Raw genomic sequence first — 24,447 nt, 5'->3', positions numbered from 1 at the left:
CACAAAAATGTATTGGTCCTTGACGTAGTTGGTGTAGTTCTTGAGGCATTGAGGGGAACAGTGAGTTAGAGGGCAGTGGAGGAGTTGGTGAAGGAAAACACTACAGAGCACACCAGACTAGAGCCAGGACAAGACCCACTGCAGAACCGATGGAAGGCAGAACCAGGATGAAGCAAGAGATCTGAACGACAGAGGTGAAGCTGTGAGAGGTGAAGACCCAGGGGAAGCAGAATAGACAAAGAGCCAGGATGACACCGCTGGTCTGGAGAACCAAGGCAGAGCTTACAGCTTGTGGGACTGAGGCGGGGACCCAGAAGACCGCGGTGGAGCCGGAGCGACCGAGGACAACTGTGGAGCCAGAGGGAAGGTGGAGCCCGGTGGAGTCAAAGGGATGGAGGGCTGTGGCTTAGCTGGAGGCATGAAATCCTGTGGCAAAACTAGGGTGACATCAGACCAAGGCAGAGCCGGAGGGATGATGGTCCATGGTGGAGACGAGGAAGCATGGAGCCAAGGTGGAGCCAATGGGTCGAAGGGGTGAGGTGTCCAGGGCTCTGAGCTAGGGGATCGTCACACCAAGGTGAAGCTGAGGACCGGGAGGCCCAAGGTGGATCCAAACCATTGTGCTTTACCACTGAAGGAGGTGCTGATGGGCGAACAGAAGCCAAAGGGCCTAGCTGGCTTAGAGGAGGTGGGAGAGAGAGGCTGAGTGAGACCATCATCAAGGGGACCAGCGGACTAAAAATCTGCCTTGAACTTTTCTCTCTTTTTTATTTTTTTTTTACATGGCTTAATATGCATTCGATCAATGTCTTTTTTATGTTTTAGGTACAAATGAGAAAGAATGAATCCATTATAAATGTATCAAGGTAAAGATCTTCATGTTCTATTAGCCCTCGTTGAACCCATGGAGGTGGAGGTTTTGAATGAAGACAAGTGTGTTCAGTGGCTTTCACCGCTGGAGTCTGTGATGAGGTAAGGATTACCATGGAACCAGTCAGTCATTTCACACTTTCACAATAGAACCTTGACAACCACAAGGAGTGCTTCATTAGTGGCTCTTTGTATTATTACTCTTAGAGCTTTCAGAAAAATAGATGGTATCCTCTGAGGAGCACTTCAAAAGTATAAAAAAAAACATTTCTATAGGTGTACTCTATTCAAAAACAAAATGAAAAGATGACACTGGTGAACTCAGTGGCAGCTGTTCTGCATGTTGTTGACATCAACCACAATACACACTGTTGCTCTTATGAGATACATACCCCAATTAATAACAAAAAACAATTGTTTGGGTTAAAATGATAAAATTTGTCATAGCAGGCATCATTCATTCACAAAATGTATCAATTTATATTTGTAAGAAACTGGAGGTGGTGGGGGTTTATAAATTAATAGTTTCATTCAGCAAGGATGCACTAAATACATCAAAAGTGAAAGTTAAGACATTTAAAATGTTATAAAAGGTTTCTATTTCAAATAAATTGTTGATTTAACCTTTCTGTTAATCAAAGATTCCTGAATTTAAAAAAATGTATCACGGTTTCCTCAAAAGCTATTTAGCAAAACTGTTTCCAACCTTGATGATAACAATTATAATAATATTTCACAATATTACTGTTTTTACTGTATTTCATTTATTTGATCAAATAAATGGAAACATCTAAAAATCTGACCAACTCCAAACTTTTGAACTCTAGTGTATATATTTCCATATTTTTCTCAGAAGTGCATGATGAATCTTGGACATAAGACAATAACTGATAATGAACTTACACATTATTCTTAATCATGCTATTTCAGATGTACAAATATATTTACATATTATCTTTTCATGTATTACATTAACTGCTAATTACCACTGAATGAGGTTTTGATATCAGAACACAACACTGCATTATGACCAAAAGCATCTCAGTTATAAATTGCTTCAGAGCAGTTTGAGGGCATCAACAAAGTGTAGCACTAATGAGAAGACATCTGTGAAACTTCAGGTCCTGCTTCAGTCTAAAGGGATCATGGGAGCATGAGATCTGTGTCAGATGCAAGGTGGATAAACCTCAGTGGATGTCTTGTAAGCTACAAGAGCAGATCATTAAATCACTTTCTTTTCTTATATAAAGCAATGTTCTGTTTATACATTCATTTTCCAGATTAATTTAATTAGAGGTTGCAGCACATTTGTACTTGTATTAATAATGCTATAATATGATGATGAGCCTTCAAGGGGTTAGAATAAATTTAGGATCAAAGTGCTTCACATTGTTTTATACGAATAAGGATCATTACTGTCTGAGTATAATCAGCATCTCACAATCAAACCACAGAAAAGGAAGTAGGTGTTTAATTAGTTGACTACAGAAGAGTGAACACTTGAAATTATTCATCTGATGAAATTCTCTCTCATTGGTTTTTATCTAAATGGAACAGACATTTCCCAGGCAAAATAAAGAATTCTACAGACTGCAACTGATCGTGCATTATTTCTTTAATTAAATATTATATAATAATATTATATTACATAAATGGATTTACTTAAAATGTCAAATTACAAAATATATTTGACTATGAAATATTTGCATTTTACATGACAACATTTAAGAAACAGTATTCATTTAATTAAAATAAAGCAACTAACAGTTGAAACGTATTTAAGTCATTTCAGTGAAAAGCATTTTTTTATGAGATGCTCTATTAAAACATTCTTACTAAAATACATAAGATTAAATCATTACCTCTCCATCATCTTGCCAGTATGGCAGTGGTGGTAAAAAAAAGTCCTTCAGCATCATTCTGTTCAATGCTCCTGGCAGCCCTGTCCTCATTATACAGTCTATTAAACCCAAATACAACCTCAGCTCCAGTTGTTTTCCTATGCAATGAAATTACCTCTGAATTCAGAGCTGAGCATTTCAACTGTCAGTGTTCTCAATTATATTGTGCCCTAAAATTATATGTGAACTAAAAGTACAAGACAGTTCATTGAAATGTATGGACAGCTATACTCTAGACTGTGTCGTGAAGAAACGCTGGGGAAACAAACAACTGTGATGCCCTGGAACAACAACAGAGTTAAGTAGTTTGATGACTATTATGACAAGAACTGGCAATAAATATCTGTTTGTTCCCAATCGTACTATGACTTATGAGTGGCGAGGTTCTTGTAGATTTGGAACAGTGATGTGTAGATTTGGAACATGTGTCACTGCCTCACAACCAAATATAAAAAATGCATGAGGCTGATGTATGATTAAGCTGAGATGGAGTATCAGCAAAAAATAATTCTAAAAATAAAAAACTGAAGATTGAAGGAAGCCGAGTCCCGAGGAAATAAAAGAATCCAACAATTAAGTTTTCAGTCGCCAACAGTGAAGCACGGGTCTCCTGATGCATGCTACAAGGTTGTATATAATCATGACACGAGACATACGAATAACAAGAGAATGCTGGGAAGACACTGCAGATGGTAGATTCCAATATGTATGAGATACAGTTTCTCAAAACCACATGGCTCTTCAGTCTTCACTGTTCCTGAGAGCCAAGCAGGGTTCATTTTATCCTGCACACAATCCTCTGCACACAGGCATCAGTGATATGAGCCTGGAAATAAGGGAAAAGAAACAAGACACATTCTGTGCCTTTAAGACTGTATGAGATGTTTCTCCCTGTACCTTCCTTTTGTCAAGGAACTTTTTAATTAGTAGATTCTTTTTCTTGCAGGCTTAACATTTTAACTTAACTCTTTTTGAATAGGAGATGCCCCAGGTTAACTTAAGTCAAGTGCGTAGGGGAATTTCTACCACACTTTCCATGAGAAAAGTCCATGAATGAGCATTCTAATTCTAAATTATTTATTTTTTTATTATTACATGGTATACTTGACTGTGATTGGTCAATAGTGTCATCCAGGTAATGGTCAGCTTCATTATTGGAAAATAAAACCTGTCAAAATGTGTCTTAGCCAAATTTTAAACATTTTACTTATGACATATGTTTCAGATTGATAAATGGTTGAGGGGTAGCAGAAGGAGGAAATTAATGAAGTCAATGGCATCAGTTTGTTCAGTCTAAAACGTCAGGTTAAAAACAATCAAGCTGTGCTCTTTTCTTCCATATTAGCTCATTTGACTGAATGGCATTATTACATGATGCTTAATGGGCTCTAATGGACAAAAACACAACTAAACTGTTTTATGTAATGATATATTGAAGCAAAATGTTCTATAAATATGCATAAAAGGGTAATTTAATAACAACTACTTACCTGAATGCAAATCTCAATTAATTAAATGTTTTATATACTGCAGCGTGCAAATATACCTTTTAAAGGTCAGCATTAAAACTTTTATTAATATTCATGTGTGGATAATGTGTGGTTTAATCAATCTTCTGTGTTTGTTGTTTTATGTTTTTTAAGGATAAAACACTACAAAGCCAAAGATAGTCAAAAATGTAAATAAGATAACAGGATGCATTAAATCACTTCTTGATTTAATAAGTCTGACAGAAATTGTAATAAAAATTAAAAAAATATATGAAATGTGAGTCAGTATTTGGTCAGTTCGACATACTGTGCCTTTCTAAATAAGTTCCCCTCTCATGGGAATAGACTGGATACTGTGTGGGAGCCAGCGGAAACGGAGCCTGGTCATCGGAGAGTCGTCAGGGTTCTCAAACTCAAAAAAGCCCAGATGGTTGAGGATGGCATAGATGCCAGCTCTAGCTGCCACCTGCAAACCAGCAAAAATCATGAATGCATTTCTAACACTTCAACATTAAAAGGAGTAGTAAATGATACACTACACTCTAAATAAAGGCTCTTTTTTGGCATCGATGGTTCCATGAAGAACCTTCAGTATCCATTGAACTTTTCCATTGCACAAAAGGATCTTTATATTATATCAATGGTTTTCACACTCAGAAAATGGTTCTTTCAAGAACGGTTCATTGAAAGGCTCTTTTGGGGAGCCCAAAATTGCTCTTCAATGGCATCGCTGCAAAAACCCTTTATTTTTAAGAGTGTATTACATATTTGCATTTTCTGAATATTTTTAAGATGGGTATACTGGAAGCTATAAAAGTAATTTTCATAGGTCTCGTAGCTGTTCACTTAAAGCAGTGGTCGCCAACCCGTCGATCGCGATCGACTGGTCGATCTTTATCACTGTTCCAGTAGCTCGCGAAAATAATAGAAATATGAGTAACGTTACAAAAATACATTACATTTTTTCAGTCTTTGTAATTTATTTTTATGTTATTTTCGGGAGCTACTGGGACAGACAGATAAAGGTAAATAACCCACATAATATCTGAGTCTGTAAACGGCCGTTAACAAGAGGGCAGAGACGCTGAAGACAAACGCAAAAAAGAGAAAATTCTGTAGAAGGCAGAGCAGTTCACCGTTCACGATGCTCGAAATATAGGAAGAAAATATAAATATTGAATTGGGGGTGAGGGCTTATATGAATGCATCTCTAAAAGGAGATCAGTCTTCAGAAAGATTTCGATGGCAATGGCATTTTATTTTCCTCTTACCTCAGAATAAAGTAGCTAACTTAATTGTTAGCGCATTTCAGCTTTGTTTACAGCGGTAACCAAGGAAACACTGTATCACTGCTGCTCCATAAGCGCCACCTGCTGTCAGAGAGTGAATTTACGCCCCATTCAGCCTGCTGTTTTTGTTTCATGCTTTTTTTGTGTGTGTACTAGCATTTATAATTTCACAAAGATAAAGTCAGACCGTTCTGTTTTTGCTTTAAATCTCGAAATTAAATCTAATTCAAATAAAAAAATAAGTGCTCATGCAACGTGCGTAGCATCTTTGTTTGGATTGTGATTAAAAAGCAGTGGTTCCCTCTAATTTGAAATGGCTATGTATTTTTGTTTATTATAATAATATTAATAATAAATATCTGCAACCAGTCTCAGAATCGGCCAATTTGCTTGTAAATAAATAAATAAATAAATAAATAAGAATCTAAATTGGACACGAAAAAATACTAAATACAATCTGGGCTGTCTTTTTTTACCAAGTAGATCTTGTCTTTCAAAAAGGTCGAGGTCAGGGATCTTGGGCTTAAAAAGGTTGGTGACCACTGACTTAAAGGATGATGGTAAAAAAAGCTTCTGTGGCCTTGAGAGAATGTTGAACTGATGCGTTTTCAATTTACTTCACAAATGAGAAAACCCACAAAGTGCTTCACCAGCTGAATCTACTTTAAAAACAATATGGATTTTTTTTCTTTGCAAATTTGAGGACAGACTGTTTAGTGGGCAAATAAGGTGATGATAACCTCTTGTGTATGCTCGACTATATCTGCTAGAGCAGGGTTCTTCAAACTGACGTTTTTAATAAAAAAAAAAGTTTACACTAATATTTTCTTGGCTCATTCATAGTTAACATAATATCTTAAAAAATCAAATAAATACATCACTATTCAAATGTTCGGGGTCAGTAACACTTTTTTTTAGCAAAAATGCATTAAATTAATCAAAAGTAACATAAAATACATTTATGTTAAAAAAGATTTCCATTTCAACTAAATGCTGTTTTTAAACTTTCTATTCAAGGAATCCTGATAAAAGTATCACACATTTACCACCAAATTATTAAGCAGAACAACTGTTTTCAACATTGATAATATTAAGAATTGTTTCTTAAACACCAAATTAGCATATTAGAATGATTTCTGAAGTTATCATGTGACACTGAAGTTTGAAGTAATGATGCTGAAAATTCAGCTTTCCCATCACAGGAATGAATTACTTTTTAAAATATAAATCAAAATAGCAAATGGTTATTTTAAATTATAATAATATTTCATAATAGTACTATTTTTACAGTCTTGTTAAATACATGAAGCCTTGGTGAACAATTCTTACAAAAACATTTTTAAAAAATCTTAGTTTGCTTAAATTATATTTATTTGCAGTATTTTATTTATTTCTCTGTTTTTTAAAGGTCAAAAATGGTTCTAAAAAGATTTTTTTTTCTCCAATTCACAGCCATAGTTTTAATAGTGAAAAATAAGAAAACACTAGGTGACTTACTGTATAGTCTTCCAATTCTCTGCTACCCCATCAAACCAAGTTAAAAAGCCATGGCTATAAACAAAGTCTTGACTCAAGAAACCTCTGAATGAGACAGAATACATTTTTAACTTCATATTGACAGACTGAGATTTTCTCATGAATGTTTCATGGAACTTAGAACTATGTTTAGCTGCTGCACAGTGAGTCTGAGGCCATGTTCAGCCATTCATCTTGCCTTAAGACAAGGTCTACTCCACTGCACCATGGGTGTCCCACTCAAAATTACAGAAAAAAATAGGCTGTAGATAGGCTTGCGTGTTTAGTATGAGTGGTAGGTTATTACACCTGCACATCTTTCTCCAGACTGAAACTGAACTTAAAAGCTTAGCTGCTGATATCTTTAAAACAGCAAACATTATTCTGATGTTTTGGGTCATCTGTAGTGAAAAAAAGGCTAATACAGTAAGTCACTTTTTGCTACTTGGATGCTAGCATAAAAGTGAGAGCACATTGTGAAGCAGAAAAAATATTTTAGTATCTTGAACAACTGGAAACAAAGAAAAGTTAGGATGTAAAATGAACTAGAAATATTTAAGATTCTGCATATTTACAAGATCAATGAAATGACTGAAAAAAATCTAATTGGCATTACCAAGTGTAGATGTGATCATAATATCTGATATAATTGAGCTCTGAATTCTCTAAAATTAAATTGCTAATTTTTTTATTTTAGTTAAAATATATATTTAATTCAAATAAAAAAAAATATATGTTTATGTTTATTTTTGTTATTTCACAATTCAGGACGAAAGTATTAGCTGTGTCAATTAGAATACACTCTATTAAGTAAGCATGAAAATCAGCTTGCATGTGATATCTTTCTTTTCCTAAAGTAAGCAAGTGAATCAGGCTTCACCTGGTACATCCACTGGCTGAAGGATCGCCTCCAGGAGTCTTTCTTCTCCAGATGGAGGTAGCAGTTAAACAGGATGAGATAAATGTAGCGCTCCAGGTACTGTAGGCTCCTTAACCGCAACCACTGAGCATCAGCCTCCGATTTAGCCATCTTAATCTGAGGAGGGAGAAATGCCAGTAAACTCATTGTTATTCCTGTAGTTTCCCTCTTATTTGTGACAAAATGCTGATGCACAACATAGTTCATCATTGAAGATTATCAGTTCATTTATAATCTTCAATATCTGTTTACTTTAGTAAGTTTGTCTTGTGGGTGGTATAAAACAGCCTCTGAGATCTACACAAAGAGGGCTTAAATTACACCAGGTGCATATTGCTGGATTGACCTTATATTTAAAAACTTAAGCTCTAGAAAGTTAGTTCTTCAGTAATCTATTGAATATATCTCAGGTAGACATTTCCACAATACTCTATAACAAACAGCCTCTACCGTTTTCAAATTAGATAATTTAGAAAATAAGTTTGAATAAGGTAGGTTAATGTTACATGCAAATGATCACCCAGCAGAGAACCAACTTTTTTCACCTTTTCCATGTTTTATCAACAGAGACAGTAAGGGAGATGACAAGAAAGGACGGGAGAAGAGAAGAGAACAGGATTGGGGAATTGCGTCACCTGCATGAGCATCAAGGGACAATGTTTGACTTGTTAATTTAATCAAGTCACTTTTGACCTGTTATCGCAAGTGCACTATACCTGCCAGGCCATGTCTGAAAGCCAAATATCTTTCACAGTTTTTCACTTCAACCTTTTCTTTTGACTCTAATATTCTACAATGTGATCAAAAGTCTGAATCCGCTCATGAAAATACAAGTTTCATTACAAATGAATGATTAATTAAAATGTACATGAATATCATTTCACAGGTTAAAGTTAAAAAAGTACAGACTTTCAGTTTGTGGTCTTCAGATTTTTGGACCTCACCGTATTTAATTAAGTGATAAATCAAGAGGAAATAAAGCAAGTGCAAATTAACAAGCAATTCACACAATTTCACAGCATTAATCAAGAGCTTTTGAGGCACCTGTGCCTCTAAACTAGCCAGAACATGCAAAATCTCTGAGTAAAAGGCCTTGCAGTGATGCGTTTCATGCAATGTATAAGCTACTGTAACAACTGTTTCATAACTGGCATCATACGTGATCCAAATGAGTTGCATCTGTACATCAGAACATATTTCAAAATATAAAACTTTAGAGTTTTGGACCATAACAAATATCTGCAGGGTTTTTCAAAGCAGTCTTGTTGAAAGCTCTCTGCTCATTTATGTTGCTGTTTCCAAGGCCTTCATGTTTTTCAGCCTCAAATTAAACACATTCAGAGTGCTTTCACCTAATGCACACATTCACATTCAGCACTGCAATGGGCGTTAATAATCTCTCGGTCCCTTTGAGTGCATCAGTACAAATGAGAAAATTGTACCTCTGTGGACTTCTCAAGGCTATGTTAGCTACAAAGACACATGCTATGGAAGCAATCTATTATTCAACATGACTCTTAAAATAAAGAGCACTGACTGACTGTCTTATTAACTACCATTTTTACAGTCAACTTGTTGAATTGTATGCCAACAGACACAAAAATATTACTATTACAATATGCACAATGTGTATATAATGTATTAATCACACTTTACCTGTCTGTAAGTGGATATGATGATTTCCCGTAAATGGTAATGCATGGGTGTCATTGTCTCGCTAACAACATCTAGAGCAGCGTCCACTTCTCTCTTCACACAATGGCCATCAGGTAACACCCTTACCACCTGCATCACCACCTGAACGAACACACATGCATACATGGGTCAAACTTCATCATATATAGGATCCAAAAATAATCATTCAATTTGCATTTACATATCACAGGTGGGTTCATGTTTATTAATTATTAAATTCAAATGTTAAAATATTACAAAATGTTTGTTTTAAAGGGTTAGTTCACCCAAAAATGAAAATTCTGTCATTAATTACTCACCCTCATGTCGTTCCACAACGGTAAGACCTTCGTTCATCCTCGAAACACAAATTAAGATATTTTTGATGAAATCCGAGAGGTATATGACCCATCCATAGACAGCAATTTAACCACCACTTTCAAGGTCTTTCAAGGTACTTTTGAATGTAAACAGCGTATGAGAATGACACAGAAGAGAGGATATTGTTAAATAAAGTTATTTTTTTTTTGTTTTTGCACACAAAAAGTATTTTCGTCGCTTCATAAAATTAAGGTTGAACCACTGCAGTCACGTCTACTGTTTTAACAATGTTTTTAGTACCTTTCTGGACCTTGAAAGTGGTGGTTAAATTGCTTTCTATAAACAAGTCATATACAAATCGGATTTCATCAAAAATATCTTAATTTGGGTTCAGAAGATGAATGAACATCTTACGGGTGAGGAACGACATGAGCAATTAATGACAGAATTTTCATTTTTGGGTGAACCTACCCTTTAAGGTTGGCAGTGGAAGCTGTTTACAGAAACATGTCCTCAAAATGTACCTCAAACTCTCCTTTGGTGTACTTGGCATCTGGAACACTTACAATCTCATCTTCTTCACACTCAGGAAAGCCCTGCAGGAAACAGGGTCAAGTTTATGAAACTGATTTGAGCTCAGTTCAGTAATTTTTCGTCTATTAAATCAATGTCCTGGAGGTGAATATTTTAATTCTTGCTTCCTCTCTCCACTTTAACAGCCGATAGCAGAAAATGACCTACATTAATGTGCCACAGGGTGAGAGTGGCAATGACCATAGCTGCAGTAGTTCGGTCTTTCCCATCATGACAGTTGAAGATGAAAGCACAGGTAGGGTCTTCAGCCAGACTGCTCTTCATGGCCTCCAACAACTGATCAAAAACCTGAGGAAGAGCAACACCATTTCAACTAAAGTGTCAAATCTATACCATGCTTTAAAATGTACTGCAGGGGTGGCGAACATCCTGGAAAGCCACATCCTGCAAAGTTTTGCTTCAACCCTAATCAAAAACACCTGAACAAGCTAATCAAGATCTCAAGGGTCACTAGAAAGCTACAGGCAGGTGAGTTTTTATCAGGATTGGAGCTGAACTCTGTAGGACTGTGGCTCTTCACGACCAAAGCTTGGTGTACTGTCTTGCCTCTTCTTTAGGTGCGCAGCAGTCAGACAGGGGAATCCGTTGGTAGCCGAGTCCTGGATGAATGCTCTTCTGATGGACAAAGAGCTCCTCTATGGTGTGACAACTCCTAAACATCCTCATCTGTTTATCCTGCTCTGTAATCACCTCCAGCCACTTCTCACACCCCAGGACATCCTGCTTCAGTGCCAGCTCCATTTCCTGTAGAGACGGCCATTTACCATTGCTAAACATTTTTAGGTTCTTAGATCAAAGCAGCAATTCTTGCAGGTGAGAATCTTAGATTTATAATGAAATCAGAAGCTATTGTACATGTAACAGACAAATATTTAACAAAATGTTAGGTGGAACAAATATTTAAATGCTTGTGTAATAAAATAAGTGTAAAATATGGCCTAAAACAAGACCGTCACTGGGCCACAATATGTACTTACACTTTTTTTTGATAGGAAGTATCATCTTAAATGGAACCCCAATCATTTTGCACACTGAAACAATGTTTTATAGGTAAATTGTATTTGTTTCCTTCGTTTCCAAATCAGTCTTTTTGAACAAATCATTAAAGTTAATTGTTTTCATTCACTTACATGAACTCACACAAATGTTAATACAGGATAATACTTTTTTTTTTTTTAATTGAGCAACTCAACCAATAGTGTAAATGCTTACACCAGTAGGTAGCAGCAAGCGAGTATCCTATCATGTCATTACTTTTAATTTAGATACACTTAATCTAAAATAAAACATTGGGGTCAGTAAGACTTTAATTTGAAAGAATTTAAAACATTTATTAATCAAGTATGAATAGATTAATAGTATTTTGTATTGTATTTTAAATGGTATTTTAAAATATATTTATAATATAACAGAAAGCAGTTATTTTAAATCGCCTACAGCCACTTCTCACACCTCAGGACATCCTGCTTCAGTGCCAGCTCCATTTCCTGTAGAGACGGCCATTTACCATCGCTAAAAATTTCACAATATTACTGTTTTAATTGAATTTTTGATCAAATAAATGCAGTCTTGGTGAGACTTCTTTTAAAAACATTTAAAACATCTTGTCAACCCCAAACTTTTGAACAGTAGTATATATCTATGGGCATAACCTGTTACAAAACATTTTGGAGAACAGATTCGAGTCACTTGGATGAATCAGAATCCCCACCACTATACATTTCAAACACACATGATGTGCTGCTGCATGCATTAGCATGTTTAGCCCCTGTATACTGCACATTGTTTTTAACTGTACAATGTACTGCATTGTATTTCATTGCACACAGTATGCATGCTGTACCTACAACAACCTCATCTGGTCCAGTCATATAAAGCCACAGAAATGAAGACTACCCTCTTTAATTCCATTTAAAGGGTTAGTTCACCCAAAAATGAAAATTCTGTCATTTATTACTTACCCTCATGCCGTTCCACACCCGTAAGACCTTCGTTAATCTTCAGAACACAAATTAAGATGTTTTAGTTGAAATTCGATGGCTCAGTGAGGCCTTCATAGGGAGCAATGACATTTCCTCTGTCAAGATCCATAAAGGTACTAAAAACATATTTAAATCAGTTCATGTGAGTACAGTGGTTCAATATTAATATTATAAAGCGACGAGAACATTTTTGGAGCGCCAAAAAAAAAAAACTAAATAACGACTTATTTAGTGATGGCCGATTTCAAAACAATGCTTCAGGAAGATTCGGAGCACAGATGAATCAGTGTGTCGAATCTGCTGTTCGGAGCGCCGAAGTTACGTGCGATCTGAATCATGATTCAACACACCGATTCATTTGTGCTCCGATGCTTCATGAAGCAGTGTTTTGAAATCGGCCATCACTAAATAAGTCGTTATTTTGTTTTTTTGGCGCTCCAAATAATCGTCGCTTTATAATATTAATATTGAACCACTGTACTCACGTGAACCGATTTAAATATGTTTTTAGTACCTTTATGGATCTTGAGAGAGGAAGTGTCTATTGCTCCCTATGAAGGCCTCACGGAGCCATCGGATTTCAACTAAAATAGATCTTAATTTGTGTTCTGAAGATTAACGAAGGTCTTACGGGTGTGGAACGGCATGAGGGTAAGTAATAAATGACAGAATTTTCATTTTTGGGTGAACTAACCCTTTAATAATACACACCGCTACTACTACATATCTGCCCTGAACAGAAACGCACCTGGAGCTGCTGTGGATGTTGAACACAGACTGGAATAGGCTGTTCCAGACAGCCTGGCTCTCGTGGGGTGAACATTTGTCCATTTGCTTCCAGCGCAAGCTCCTCCTGCAGATTCAGCCAGAGAATTGTGGAGTGCCCTCGCCTCTGATCTGTCAGGTACGACATCACAACAGTGATAGCCTGAAATTGGCACAAACAAGCTTTGAGTAGTTAGTATTATGCATACAGACAGCCACAATTTAGAAGACTAGGCTTTTGAAATGAGCTTCAGAAAGGATTAACCTCAGAGTTTGGCTGGCCCATTCCATACAAAGCCATTTTGGAAACACGTCTGAAATTGGCCACTTTCATCTCCTTAGCTGTACTGAGCAGATCTGTTGTTAAAAACTCACTGGACACCTTTAAAAAAAAAGTGAAGATATTATGTGCATAAGTGCATGCCTATGTTTTAGGAGAATCTGCAGAGCTACAGGAGGAGGAGGAGGTCACAGTTCACCTCTGATAAGAGCTGGGTTAGAAAACCTCATGTTAATAAAATTCAGTCTATGCTTATAGTATTCATTTTAGAAAGACTGATATATCAGATCAACTCAAGCAAGAAAAGGACTATTCAAGGATAAAACATGATGCAAGTGAACAATCAGCGTATCGAATCTGCTTGTTCGGAGTACCAAAGTCACATGATTTCAGCCGTTGGCAGTTTGACACACGATCTGAATCATGATTCGATACACTGATTCATTTGTGCTCCGATGCTTCCTGAAGCAGTGTTTTGAAATCGGCCATCACTAAATAAGTCGTTATTTAGTTTTTTGGCGATCCAAAAATATTCTCGTCACTTTATAATATTAATATTGAACCACTGTACTCACATGAACCGATTTAAATATGTTTTTAGTACCTTTATGGATCTTGGGAGAGGAAGTGTCATTGCTCCCTATGAAGGCCTCATGGAGCCATCGGATTTCAACTAAAATATCTTAATTTGTGTTCTGAAGATTAACGAAGGTTTTACGGGTGTGAAACAGCATGAGGGTAAGTAATTAATGACAGAATTTTCATTTTTGGGTGAACTAACCCTTTAAGTAGTATAACTATGAACATTTTATCTGTTGTAATATTTAATCTCCATGTCATCTCAGCAAACACAGAACCTTCCCCTAAGGTTATTGTATGGTTCCCATTTTGTTATGTTTTGGGGAACTTTATAAACTTCATATATACTTTATATTTAGATTTTAGGCTTTCTATAACCATAAACTAATGTTCTGGGAACCAAAAATTCTTAACTGGGTTTGCAGTTGAGCCCTTACCAGAACTCGAACCCCACTGGTTATAAGGTTTGCTGGTGCTGAGAGTTCTGAGGTATCCATGCTGGCCAGCAGTCTGTAGATCCAAGCATTCATACACATCCACTGACTGAAGCTCAGGGAAAATGCCTGTGAATACTACAGAGATGGAGAGAGACAGCAGATAATGAAGAAATGATTCAAATTATGGCATATTCTGACAGAAATGACTGCTTTTATATATGATAATATGGTAGAATTTAGTTAGCAATACCTGATCATGAAGATACGCATTGAATACCAGTAGGTACACATAGCGCTCAAGACTCTGCAGTGTTCTTTGCTTGAAATAGCCTTTTGTGCTGCTTCCCTGCAAACAAAAATGTGTGAATAACACAAATATGTGACCTTCATGTAAGACATTAAATTTTACATTAAAGCAATTTTTATAGCAGTTAAAGGTGGTAAAGAGGATGTTTTGTTTTATACATTTTTGCAATATTACTTGAAACTGTCTTTACTAAGTGATAAAAGACTATTTATTAGGTGCACTGAAAGGAATATTATTAATATACATCATCTGTGCACGAGGTAGGGCCTTAAAAACATCAGCCAATCGTTTACGTGATCATCGCGTAAACGATTGGCCCTCTGGCTTGTCAATCACTGCCATTGTGAGAGACGTGCGCGGATTGGCCCTCAGGCTTGTCAATTACTGCCATGACGTTCCTTGTGAGAGACGCGCGGCTGCGCGCTCTAGTAACTTTCCACACTCTACAGGCGCCGCATGCAATGTTTTTGTCGGGAGACAGGAGTAACAACTGCAGATTATGAGTTACCTGCGGTGAGTTCAACATAATGAATCCACTAAGTGTGTGCGCGGCTTAACGATTGTAAGGCCGATTATGAATCTAAATGGATACTTATGACTGATCGCGCTCAAACGTGTCCAGTCAGAGCCAGTTGCGTTTAGTCTGTGATTACAGTCGGTGTTCAAATTCCATGTGAAAGTATATAAATCTGCTTCAGGAGCAGGAAACTATCGCTGTATGTTGAGCATAGTTAGAATGTTTTAGCTAGTAGTAAAATGTGTGCCCGGCTTAATAACACAGCGAATGCCGGTGGTAAACAAACACTCGTGCACGAGTTTTGGGAGGCGTTCACTTGAAATGAGCTGTGAAGGAGGGGGATTGTTCTTCCGCATGCACTCATTTAAAAAACTCAGTCGACGAAAACATCCCCTGTACCACCTTTAAACACATGAATGTTTCAGTCGAAACTCACTTGAAACTGGAAGTCTTTGCCAATGCCTTCAAGCTTTAGTTTGTTTTCATATACGGCATCTTTTATGTTATGCATCTCTGAACACATAGCAATAGCATCATCAACCTGTGGTGTATACAAAAAAAGCACTTAAAATGATTTATATAAAACCATTCATTCATTAAATCCTAATGTGGTATGTTTTGTAAGAGGTAAAAGGCTTACTTTCTATTTACTTCCATTACTTTTACAAATGAATACACACTTGAAAGAAATTGGACCACTTCATGAGCCACGAGTTTTACAAACAGCATTAATACACTCTAACCTCATCAAGAAGTTGTTGACCTTTAGGTAGGCGACCGATTAGCAACTGAATCACTTGGAAATCCAATTTGTGTTCACTCTTCTGCATTTCCTGCCTGTGACAGAAAAGGAGACTAGGTAGAACTTAAACAGAGAAATGACCTTAAAACATAATATTATTGTAGAAGAGTGTTATTAGTTCATAAATAATGCTCTTCTTTGAGAAGGTAAACAGTAATTGAAACTGCTCTAACAGTGTACTATAGGTACCTAGGGCTCTTTGATGCCCCCTGCAGGTGATGTAAGACTAAGGCTCCCAGGATTAAGCCAAGATTGGTGCGTCCCACCCCCACCTGGCAGCTGAAGAGCAGTGCAGGCAGAGGTCTGGAGCTGTCCCGCATCAAAGAGAGGTTTGGGGTCTCCTGGTGGCCATAAAGGATGGTGTATTTGTGAAAGAACATTGTTCAAACTAAAATCCAAGTAAATACCATAAATCTCTGTCATTCATACCACAAATACATAATGGCCTGGTTTCACAGACATGGTTTATATTAAGCCAGGATTAGGCTTTAGTTAAATTAAGACATTTAAATTGCTTTTATAAACATGCCTTAGAAAAAAATACTGATGTTTAGTTGATACAAAAAAATGGCAATGACATGGTTTAAGATATGTCAAAGCAAGTTGCTTTCAGCTAAAACAGCTTAAACATGAATTTTAGTCTTGAACTAGGCATAAGCCTTGTCTATGAAACCAGGCAAATGAGTTAGCCCAATATACAATTCTGTATAAATTTCTGTAACCTCAAAAGAGAATACATGCTCATTTTTGGCTGTGTCAGTCCAACTCTGATAAAAGGAAAATAAAATCAAGATGGAAAAAATGAAAAAATTTAAATAAAAAAATCGTATCATTTCCTGACCATAGCGGATACCTGAAGACATTTTTCATGGTCTTAAGTTAACATTTATAACTTTTGTCTGTGTTAATATGGTTTTCAAAGATTGATGTTACTGGTGACATTGAAATATAAATAAAGCTTGCTGGCTAGCGATGGGTTCTTGGGATGAATTATTGGTTCAGTGACACAAATCATCAGATATAAATAAACCAGAGCTCACATGGAGTTATTTTAAACTTAGAAAGTAGAAGGAGAAAAAGAAGATATATAATATTCATGGAGGTCTTACCCTGAGTATATTAACAAAGGAATCAAATGTCTCCTCCAGTGGTGCCCCTTCCATAGGGAGCGGTAATCTGTAATATCTAAATTCAACAAAATTCATCAATACATAAAACTAAGACATCTAAATTTTAAGACGCATTTTCATTCATATATCAGCATAAATATTTCCATATTTTAATTTAATTTACAACAGATTTCTTTTATTTTTTTATACGAATTTACTCATTAAAGGTGTCTTGGAAAGTTTTTCCCATGGTGTCATCGATTATTTTTGATACTTATCAGACGCTTTTTATGTAGACTATTGTTCAAAGGTTTGTGGTCAATAAGACTTTTATTCAGCAAGGATGCATTAAAATTGATCGAAAGTGACATTAAACATTTATAATGTTACAAAAGATTTCTATTGTAAATAAATGTTGAAAACTTTCTATTCATTAATGAATGCTGAAATAAAATGTATCCTAATTTCCACAAAAAAAATAAATAAATAAATAAATTAGGCAACACAACTGTTTTCAAAATAATAATAATGTAATAAGAAGAAGATTCTTCATGTGACACTGAATACTGGAGTAATCGCTGCTGAAAATACAGCTTTACCATCACAGGAATAAATTAGACTTAAATATATTAAAATACAAAACAGTTATTTTAAATTGTAATAATATTTAACAATATTACGTATTTTTACTGTGTTTTATTAAAATAAACTAGGCCTGGGTGAGCATAAAAGACTTCTTTAAAAAAAAACATTTAAAATCTTACTGACCTCAAACTTTTGAAAGTTTGAACAAATTTATTATATACAGTGCTCAGCGTAAATGAGTGGGTGTACTTTGAAAAGTAACATTTTAAACAATATCTCAATGAACACAAAAACAATTTCCAAAATGTTGACAAGACTAAGTTTTATATAACATCTGTTTAACTTATAACATGAAATAAGGTTAATAATATAACTTAGAGAACAAAACTTTCTGTTTTACTCAAATTAGGGTGATGCAAAAATGAGCACACCCCACTGAAAGTCTCTGGAGCAAAGCTAAATTTTAGACTACAAATGTCTAATTTAACAAGAATTCAACCCCAGGTGAGTCTAATTATTCATTACACAGGTGTCCAGCAGACAGTTGACTATAAAAGGGTGTTAAAACACCTTCCCATTTCATGCTGTCAGCAATGGCACCACATGGAAGAGAAATGTCACAAGACAATAATTTCTTTACACCAGAAAGGTGAAGGCTACAAGAAGATCAGCAAAGCTTTACTTATCAGTCAGAATACTGTAGCAAAAGTGGTACAAAAATTTTAAAAAGATGGAACTGCAACCATCTCACAGAGATGTCCAGGTCGTCCACGGAAGTTAACACCTCGACAGGAGCGTCTTCGGATGAGAAGGGTTGAAGAAAATCGGCATGCAAGTTCACTGCAGCCAGGGCCCATGCTGACAAAGATGAAGACTACTGGGACTCTATTGATGAGACCAAGATAAATGTTTTTGGAACTGATGGCTTCAAAACTATATGGCGTCACAAAGGTGAGGAATACAAAGGAAAATTCATGGTGCTGATCTGAACCCAATCGAACACCTATGGGGAATTTTGAAGAGACAAGTTGAGCATCACTCTCCATCCAGCATCCAGTCTCTAAAAGAGGTCATTCTTGAAGAATGGAAAAAGACAGATGTTGCAAAATGTCGCCAACTTGTTCATTCCATGCCTAGAAGACCTGGTGCTGTCATTAAAAATCATGGAAGCCATACAAAGTACTAGATGTAGTAGTTTTTGTTGTGGGGTGTACTCATTTTTGCATCACCCTAATTTGAGTAAAATTGAAAAATTTGTAATTTAAGTTATATTATTAACCTTACTTTCATGTTATAAGTTAAACAGATGTTATATTAAACTTAGTTTTGTCAACATTTTGGAAATTGCTTTTGTGTTCATTGAGATTTAAAATGTTACTTTTCAAAGTGGGCGTGCTCATTTATGCTGAGCAACTGTAATAAAATATGAGGAAATACCTGTGTAATGGTTGAGTGAAGAGAGGTCTTTTGTAGACCTCCTCAGTGACATGAATGTCCTCCTCTGACAGAATCTGAACCTGCTGAGGTTCATCTTTAAAATGCTCAATGTCATTATAGACATAGAACATATTTTCACTCAGCTTAGCAAAGTCACACAACTGGAAAAAATATAAGAGAATTAAAAAATTGACATGGAACAGACACTATGACATCTCATCATAACAGGATGGCAGTCGATCCTGCTCTATAACTGACCTCTTTTCGGATGGAGAGCTCTATTTGCTCTGCACTGAGCTCTCTGTCCAGGTCATGCAGGTTCTCATGGAGGTTTTCTCTTCTTCTGGGAGTGTACGGAATAAAGTCTCCATCTGAGCGGAAGAACACCACTGGCTCCTCCCTCACGCAGATGAAAATCACCTCCTGTTCACATATTTTGTGAAATAAACAGCAATTCATCTGAGATCATTATTTGAAGGCCTATCTGCAGAATATATGGTAGTCAAGGTTTGGAGTTGGGACAGAACAAAATAGACTTTGAGACCCCAAAGTGTACTGTATTCATAAAATGTGCCACATTGCCTTACATCCTACTCAAAGGACCACTCACTGACCTCACAGCTGTCAATCTGCAGTCTCTGGAGGACCTGTTTGAAACCATTCAGGCTAGGTTGGCCCATTCCAAAAAGGGGGTAGTTTCCCTTGACCTTGCGGAAGTTGGGGGCCCCATGGCTTTTTGTAGTATTTAAGACATCAGCTCTATTGTATACATCCTGTATCATAAAAAACTCCCCCTGGACAATATAAAACAAGTCATAAAATTATTTCATCGTAAATGACAGGAAATTTCCATGCACTGATTTACATCTCATGGTCATTGCTGCATTACCTAATACATCTTGAGGCTTTTCAAACAAAAAGCACTAAATATTTAGTTTAAATCTCAAAAAAACATACCAACACTAGGTAGTGCTCAGGCAGCAGGTCAGATATCCTTCCCATCGAGTAGTTGGAAGATTGGATCTTGTCATGAATCTGAAACTCTTCCCTGCAGTTATTTCTGTATAGAGACAAAACTCATAACGTTTTTGAAATGGTATATATTAAAAGTCCACAACTGATGATAATACATGTTTGTCTTATCCTTTAATTCAAAGTGAAGTTGTTGATGGCATCCACAACTGTTTTCACTCAAAGAGTAACACACAGGCGTGACATTTTGTGCATAAGTGGGCTCTTACGGTCAGTTTTAAAAAGCATCATGTTGCACTTGTCACTTACGTGATGACAACAGGGGCCACCTTGTTTGTGATGATGGACTTAGCCTTGCTGTTGCGAATGTTCACCGACTGCAGTGAGCGCCTGTGCTCGGCCATGCTGTTCCCTTGGTGATCAGCCTGGTGTGTAGGTGCAAGGGGAGCAGCCTGGGAAGTTGCACTGGCGCTCGTACCCATAATCTGCACAGAGCTGGAATGAGGATTTATACTGTGACTAATATAAAGTAAACAGGCAGACATGTTTGTCATATTACATGGGGTTATTTCTAACATTGGCGCATTTGCCAGATGCACTATGTGCAGTGAGACCACAATAGTTCAATTTCCTTCCTCTGAAACACGAACACATGTAATGCAAAACACCTAATAAAATACATTATTGAAGCTTTATAATCTCTTTGAATATGTTCCACACACCTAAAAGTAAGTTAGACTATTAAACTGAATGTGCATAGCATCTTTGTCATGTTATTTGATTGTTAAATTAATGGCTTACGGTCTCACAGCTGTGCCGCGTGTGTTCACATCCTTTGGTTTTTGCATCATAGTTTTTAGGAAGAGTTTAGGTCTCTCTTTAAGTGTAAATCCCGTCAAAACAAACTCTGTTTCCTGCGGCTGGCAGAATCTCAACATAAAAAGCCTTTTGTTTCAACTCAAACCACCACTGAAGTTTTGCTGGTGTCTTTTCTTCTCTTTCTCACTCAGTGCCTCTCTGGTTCTCTTCTCACAGTGACAGGATAACAGTTCCAACCCTTTTGGGGGCCACAGAGAAATACAGTACATCTGGCAACCAGACGACAGTGTGGGCGGCTCCAGACATTCACAAGGACAGCCCATTCAAAGGCCATGACGGAGACATTACAGAAAGCCAAAAGTGAGAAGAAAGAGATTGCCAGATCAAACATTTCTGATGCCTTTGCGTCGACTCAAAACAACTGAATGTGTTTGATGTCAGAGTAACGAAGCCCAAACGTATCTCCTCTATGGATTTCAGTGATAATGCAGTTAATTAAACAAATCCTATTTTCCCCTCCTCCTCTTATAAGATCGAGTTTGTGCCAGAGAGATATCACTGGGAAATATACGATAGCTCTGTGAATGTCATTAGGACATTCCTGCCTTATGTTTATATAACTGGCTGGTCTAGTGAAAGTTTGGGATACTGAGTCGCTGGCACCAAGAGCAGGGCTTGATTTAAATTCCAGTTGTGTCTGAGTATCACGGTCACAGAACAAAAAACAACAACAAAAAAAACTCTAAATATGGATGGGAAAGGCCCCGGGATGGATTTGTACAAGGCTGCACAGATCAGTGCACAGATATTCAGTGAGTAGGAGTAACCAGTGATTGGCACGTCCTCATTCACGCTGAGAAATGAGGAGTTTGAAAACGGCCGTTGGCCACATTTGTTCATTTAAGCTTTCAATCCACATCACATTCTGAATATGAAAATACTGAAACAATGCAGGTACAAGCATAATTGGCTGTGTAACAATTAGACACTGTAACACTAAAAGGTTTTATAATCCATCAGGCGAGTCAAAACAGGGACCCGTTAATATAAAATACAAGACATTCTCTGAACCAATGCGTAGTGACCTTCGATAATAACAATAACAAACTTCAGTTTTATTATTCTAAATAAGTGTTAACTAATCGTACATTTTCAATTAACTACCTTTACAAACTAGTGCTACTACAAGGCGAGATTCATTTGTTTAGGCCTATGGATCGCGGCAACTGTATCAGGGTCAATGACGTGATGGGTCATTTTTGTTCTTAATAGTAATACGATATGACATCTAAATATGTAAGGTAGTACAACTAGATCTCTTTTATTGAATCCAAAAGGTTTTAATTATATTTTGCTACATATAAAGGTATTTTAAAGATTTTGAAGTGTCAAAAGGTAATGGTATTAAAATTATGTGAAGTTGTTGCTTTGTTATGAGAAAGAATGTCCAGAAAAATTAATTTCATTGATGTCATTCGGGGTAACCAATATAAAGGGACCATTTTGGATCAAGTCATGCGGTCAATATAATGTGACAGGATGTGACATCATTTAAACACCTGCAAAGGACCACATGGTCATGAAGGAAAGTTACTCTCTCTTAACTATTTGAAAAATTTATGTTTTCACTTGCTCATATGCATGTCCCGAAACATCAGGTCATTCGGTACAACCGCCATAAAACAGAGAAAATGTTTTAATATTTCCAACCATTGACATAAGTATTATGCCAATAAGGAGATGGTGAGGAGTGACTAAGCAAGTCATGCATGGAATCATTCACTCAACCAATTCATTCAAAACACCGATTCATTCAGGCACGTTCTGCTGTGGCTTCGTTTGTAATTATTTTTGTTGTTCGTTTCAGAGTAACAAAGTAACTGACCATATAGTTTCTAAAATGTTGTGTAAAAACAATGTCCCACTCACTACCTATTTTTGTTTCACAACGTTCTGAGAGTTTATTCAACTCAAAAAGACAATTATACACTTAATAGAGCAAGACAAGGTAACAGTGAAAGTAAATATCATAAAAAGTTTTCTCACCTGGCTACCTGTTTTCTCAGACACCTGTCAGGACTTGACAGAGGCAATTAAATGTAGAAGACCAAGTCCATGTCACACTCATCTTGAGTCCTGTCAATTAATACCCCTCGCAGGTCCAAAGACATGCAGTCAGGTGTGAATCCAGCAGAGCGAGTCTCAACATCTTACAGCAGTGCGGATGAATAACACGGGGAGGAGGAGGAGGAGAGGATGGCCACCTCCTTCAGCCGCCTCTTTCACTGGCAATAAATGTTATGGGAGAGGAGGATGGTGGGTGGATTCTCATCTCTTCACCAGTCAGCACAGCTCCATCTCCAAGCAACGGTGCTGCACACGTGCCTGAAATGCAGAAAAGCCTGGTTTGGGGGACAGAGTATAAGCTGACATTGATAAATTTAATCAGCACAATTCCAACAAAATTCAGTTTTTTTTTTCTTCTTGTAAACAGTGTTGCCTATTCAGTATATAAGTGAAAAAGTGCACAAAGCTTGCAAGAAAAGCTTCTGGCCAAGTTCTTAAATTTCACTGCCACTGTGTCTAATGTCTTTCATAGCAATGAAAAAAAGCCTTTGCTTAAACTGCTGGTGTGGAGTGGACACATTGTGTTGCCATGAGTTTCCAAGCAACCAAGCTCTCTTCACATGAGGCATTCATATACTGTAATAAGGGCTTCTAACTAGAGAGAGACAAGGGGGAAAAAACTCCTTTTAGTATAAATAAAGTTTAGCATTTTCAAAACTATTCGTATAAAGATATGGTGATATTGACAGTTACTGTGGTTATTATACTTAGAAAACATTACCAGACTCAAAACTAACTTGGAGAGGACCAGAATTTTTTTTTTTTTTGCTCGATTTTGTATTCATAAAAGCTGCAGACTTAACCCAGTACCCCATCTAGTGGCAAACCTACTATTTAAAACCCAGAAGATTTTACATTACATTCAAGCATATTAAAGGTGCCCTAGAATTAAATATTGAATTTATCTCGGCATAGTTGAATAACAAGAGTTCAGTACATGGAAAAGACATACATTGAGTTTCAAACCCCATTGCTTCCTCCTTCTTATATAAATCTCATTTGTTTAAAAGACTTCCGGAAAACACGCGGATCTCAACATAACACTGACTGTTGCGTAACAGTTGGGATCATTAATATGTATGACCCCAATATTTGCATATATGCCAGCCCATGTTCAAGGCATTAGACAAGGAAAGGCAGTATTAACATCTGGATC

At 36.7% G+C, this 24,447-nt stretch overlaps 1 protein-coding gene across 3 annotated transcripts; it reads right to left on the bottom strand.

The window, feature by feature from the left end:
- Nucleotides 1-1,985: 1,985 nt before the first annotated feature.
- On the bottom strand, nucleotides 1,986-24,192 carry pald1b (phosphatase domain containing paladin 1b). Of its 3 annotated transcripts, none has more exons than XM_048205196.1 (21): nucleotides 21,147-21,974; nucleotides 20,655-20,840; nucleotides 20,331-20,433; nucleotides 19,988-20,167; nucleotides 19,632-19,796; nucleotides 19,374-19,534; nucleotides 17,352-17,427; nucleotides 16,432-16,583; nucleotides 16,184-16,277; nucleotides 15,877-15,981; nucleotides 14,867-14,962; nucleotides 14,617-14,751; nucleotides 13,586-13,702; nucleotides 13,304-13,483; nucleotides 11,120-11,317; nucleotides 10,721-10,861; nucleotides 10,504-10,575; nucleotides 9,641-9,781; nucleotides 7,946-8,101; nucleotides 4,569-4,727; nucleotides 1,986-3,597 (listed from the first exon to the last, which is right to left on the bottom strand). In XM_048205196.1, the coding sequence occupies exons 1-20, from the start codon at nucleotides 21,281-21,283 to the stop codon at nucleotides 4,578-4,580; spliced, it is 2,745 nt and encodes a 914-aa protein (XP_048061153.1). In that variant the 5' UTR covers nucleotides 21,284-21,974; the 3' UTR covers nucleotides 1,986-3,597; nucleotides 4,569-4,577. The 3 variants fall into 3 exon arrangements, with proteins under 3 accessions (XP_048061153.1, XP_048061155.1, XP_048061154.1); XM_048205198.1 differs by lacking the exon at nucleotides 21,147-21,974 and adding an exon at nucleotides 23,211-24,192 and having other exon boundaries at nucleotides 1,987-3,597; XM_048205197.1 differs by lacking the exon at nucleotides 1,986-3,597 and having other exon boundaries at nucleotides 3,604-4,727; nucleotides 21,147-21,976.
- Between the last annotated feature and the right edge of the window lie 255 nt (nucleotides 24,193-24,447).

The sequence above is a fragment of the Megalobrama amblycephala genome, linkage group LG10, assembly GCF_018812025.1.
Source record: "Megalobrama amblycephala isolate DHTTF-2021 linkage group LG10, ASM1881202v1, whole genome shotgun sequence".
Taxonomy (NCBI): Eukaryota; Metazoa; Chordata; class Actinopteri; order Cypriniformes; family Xenocyprididae; genus Megalobrama; species Megalobrama amblycephala.
This window is presented reverse-complemented; position numbering and strand designations above follow the sequence as displayed.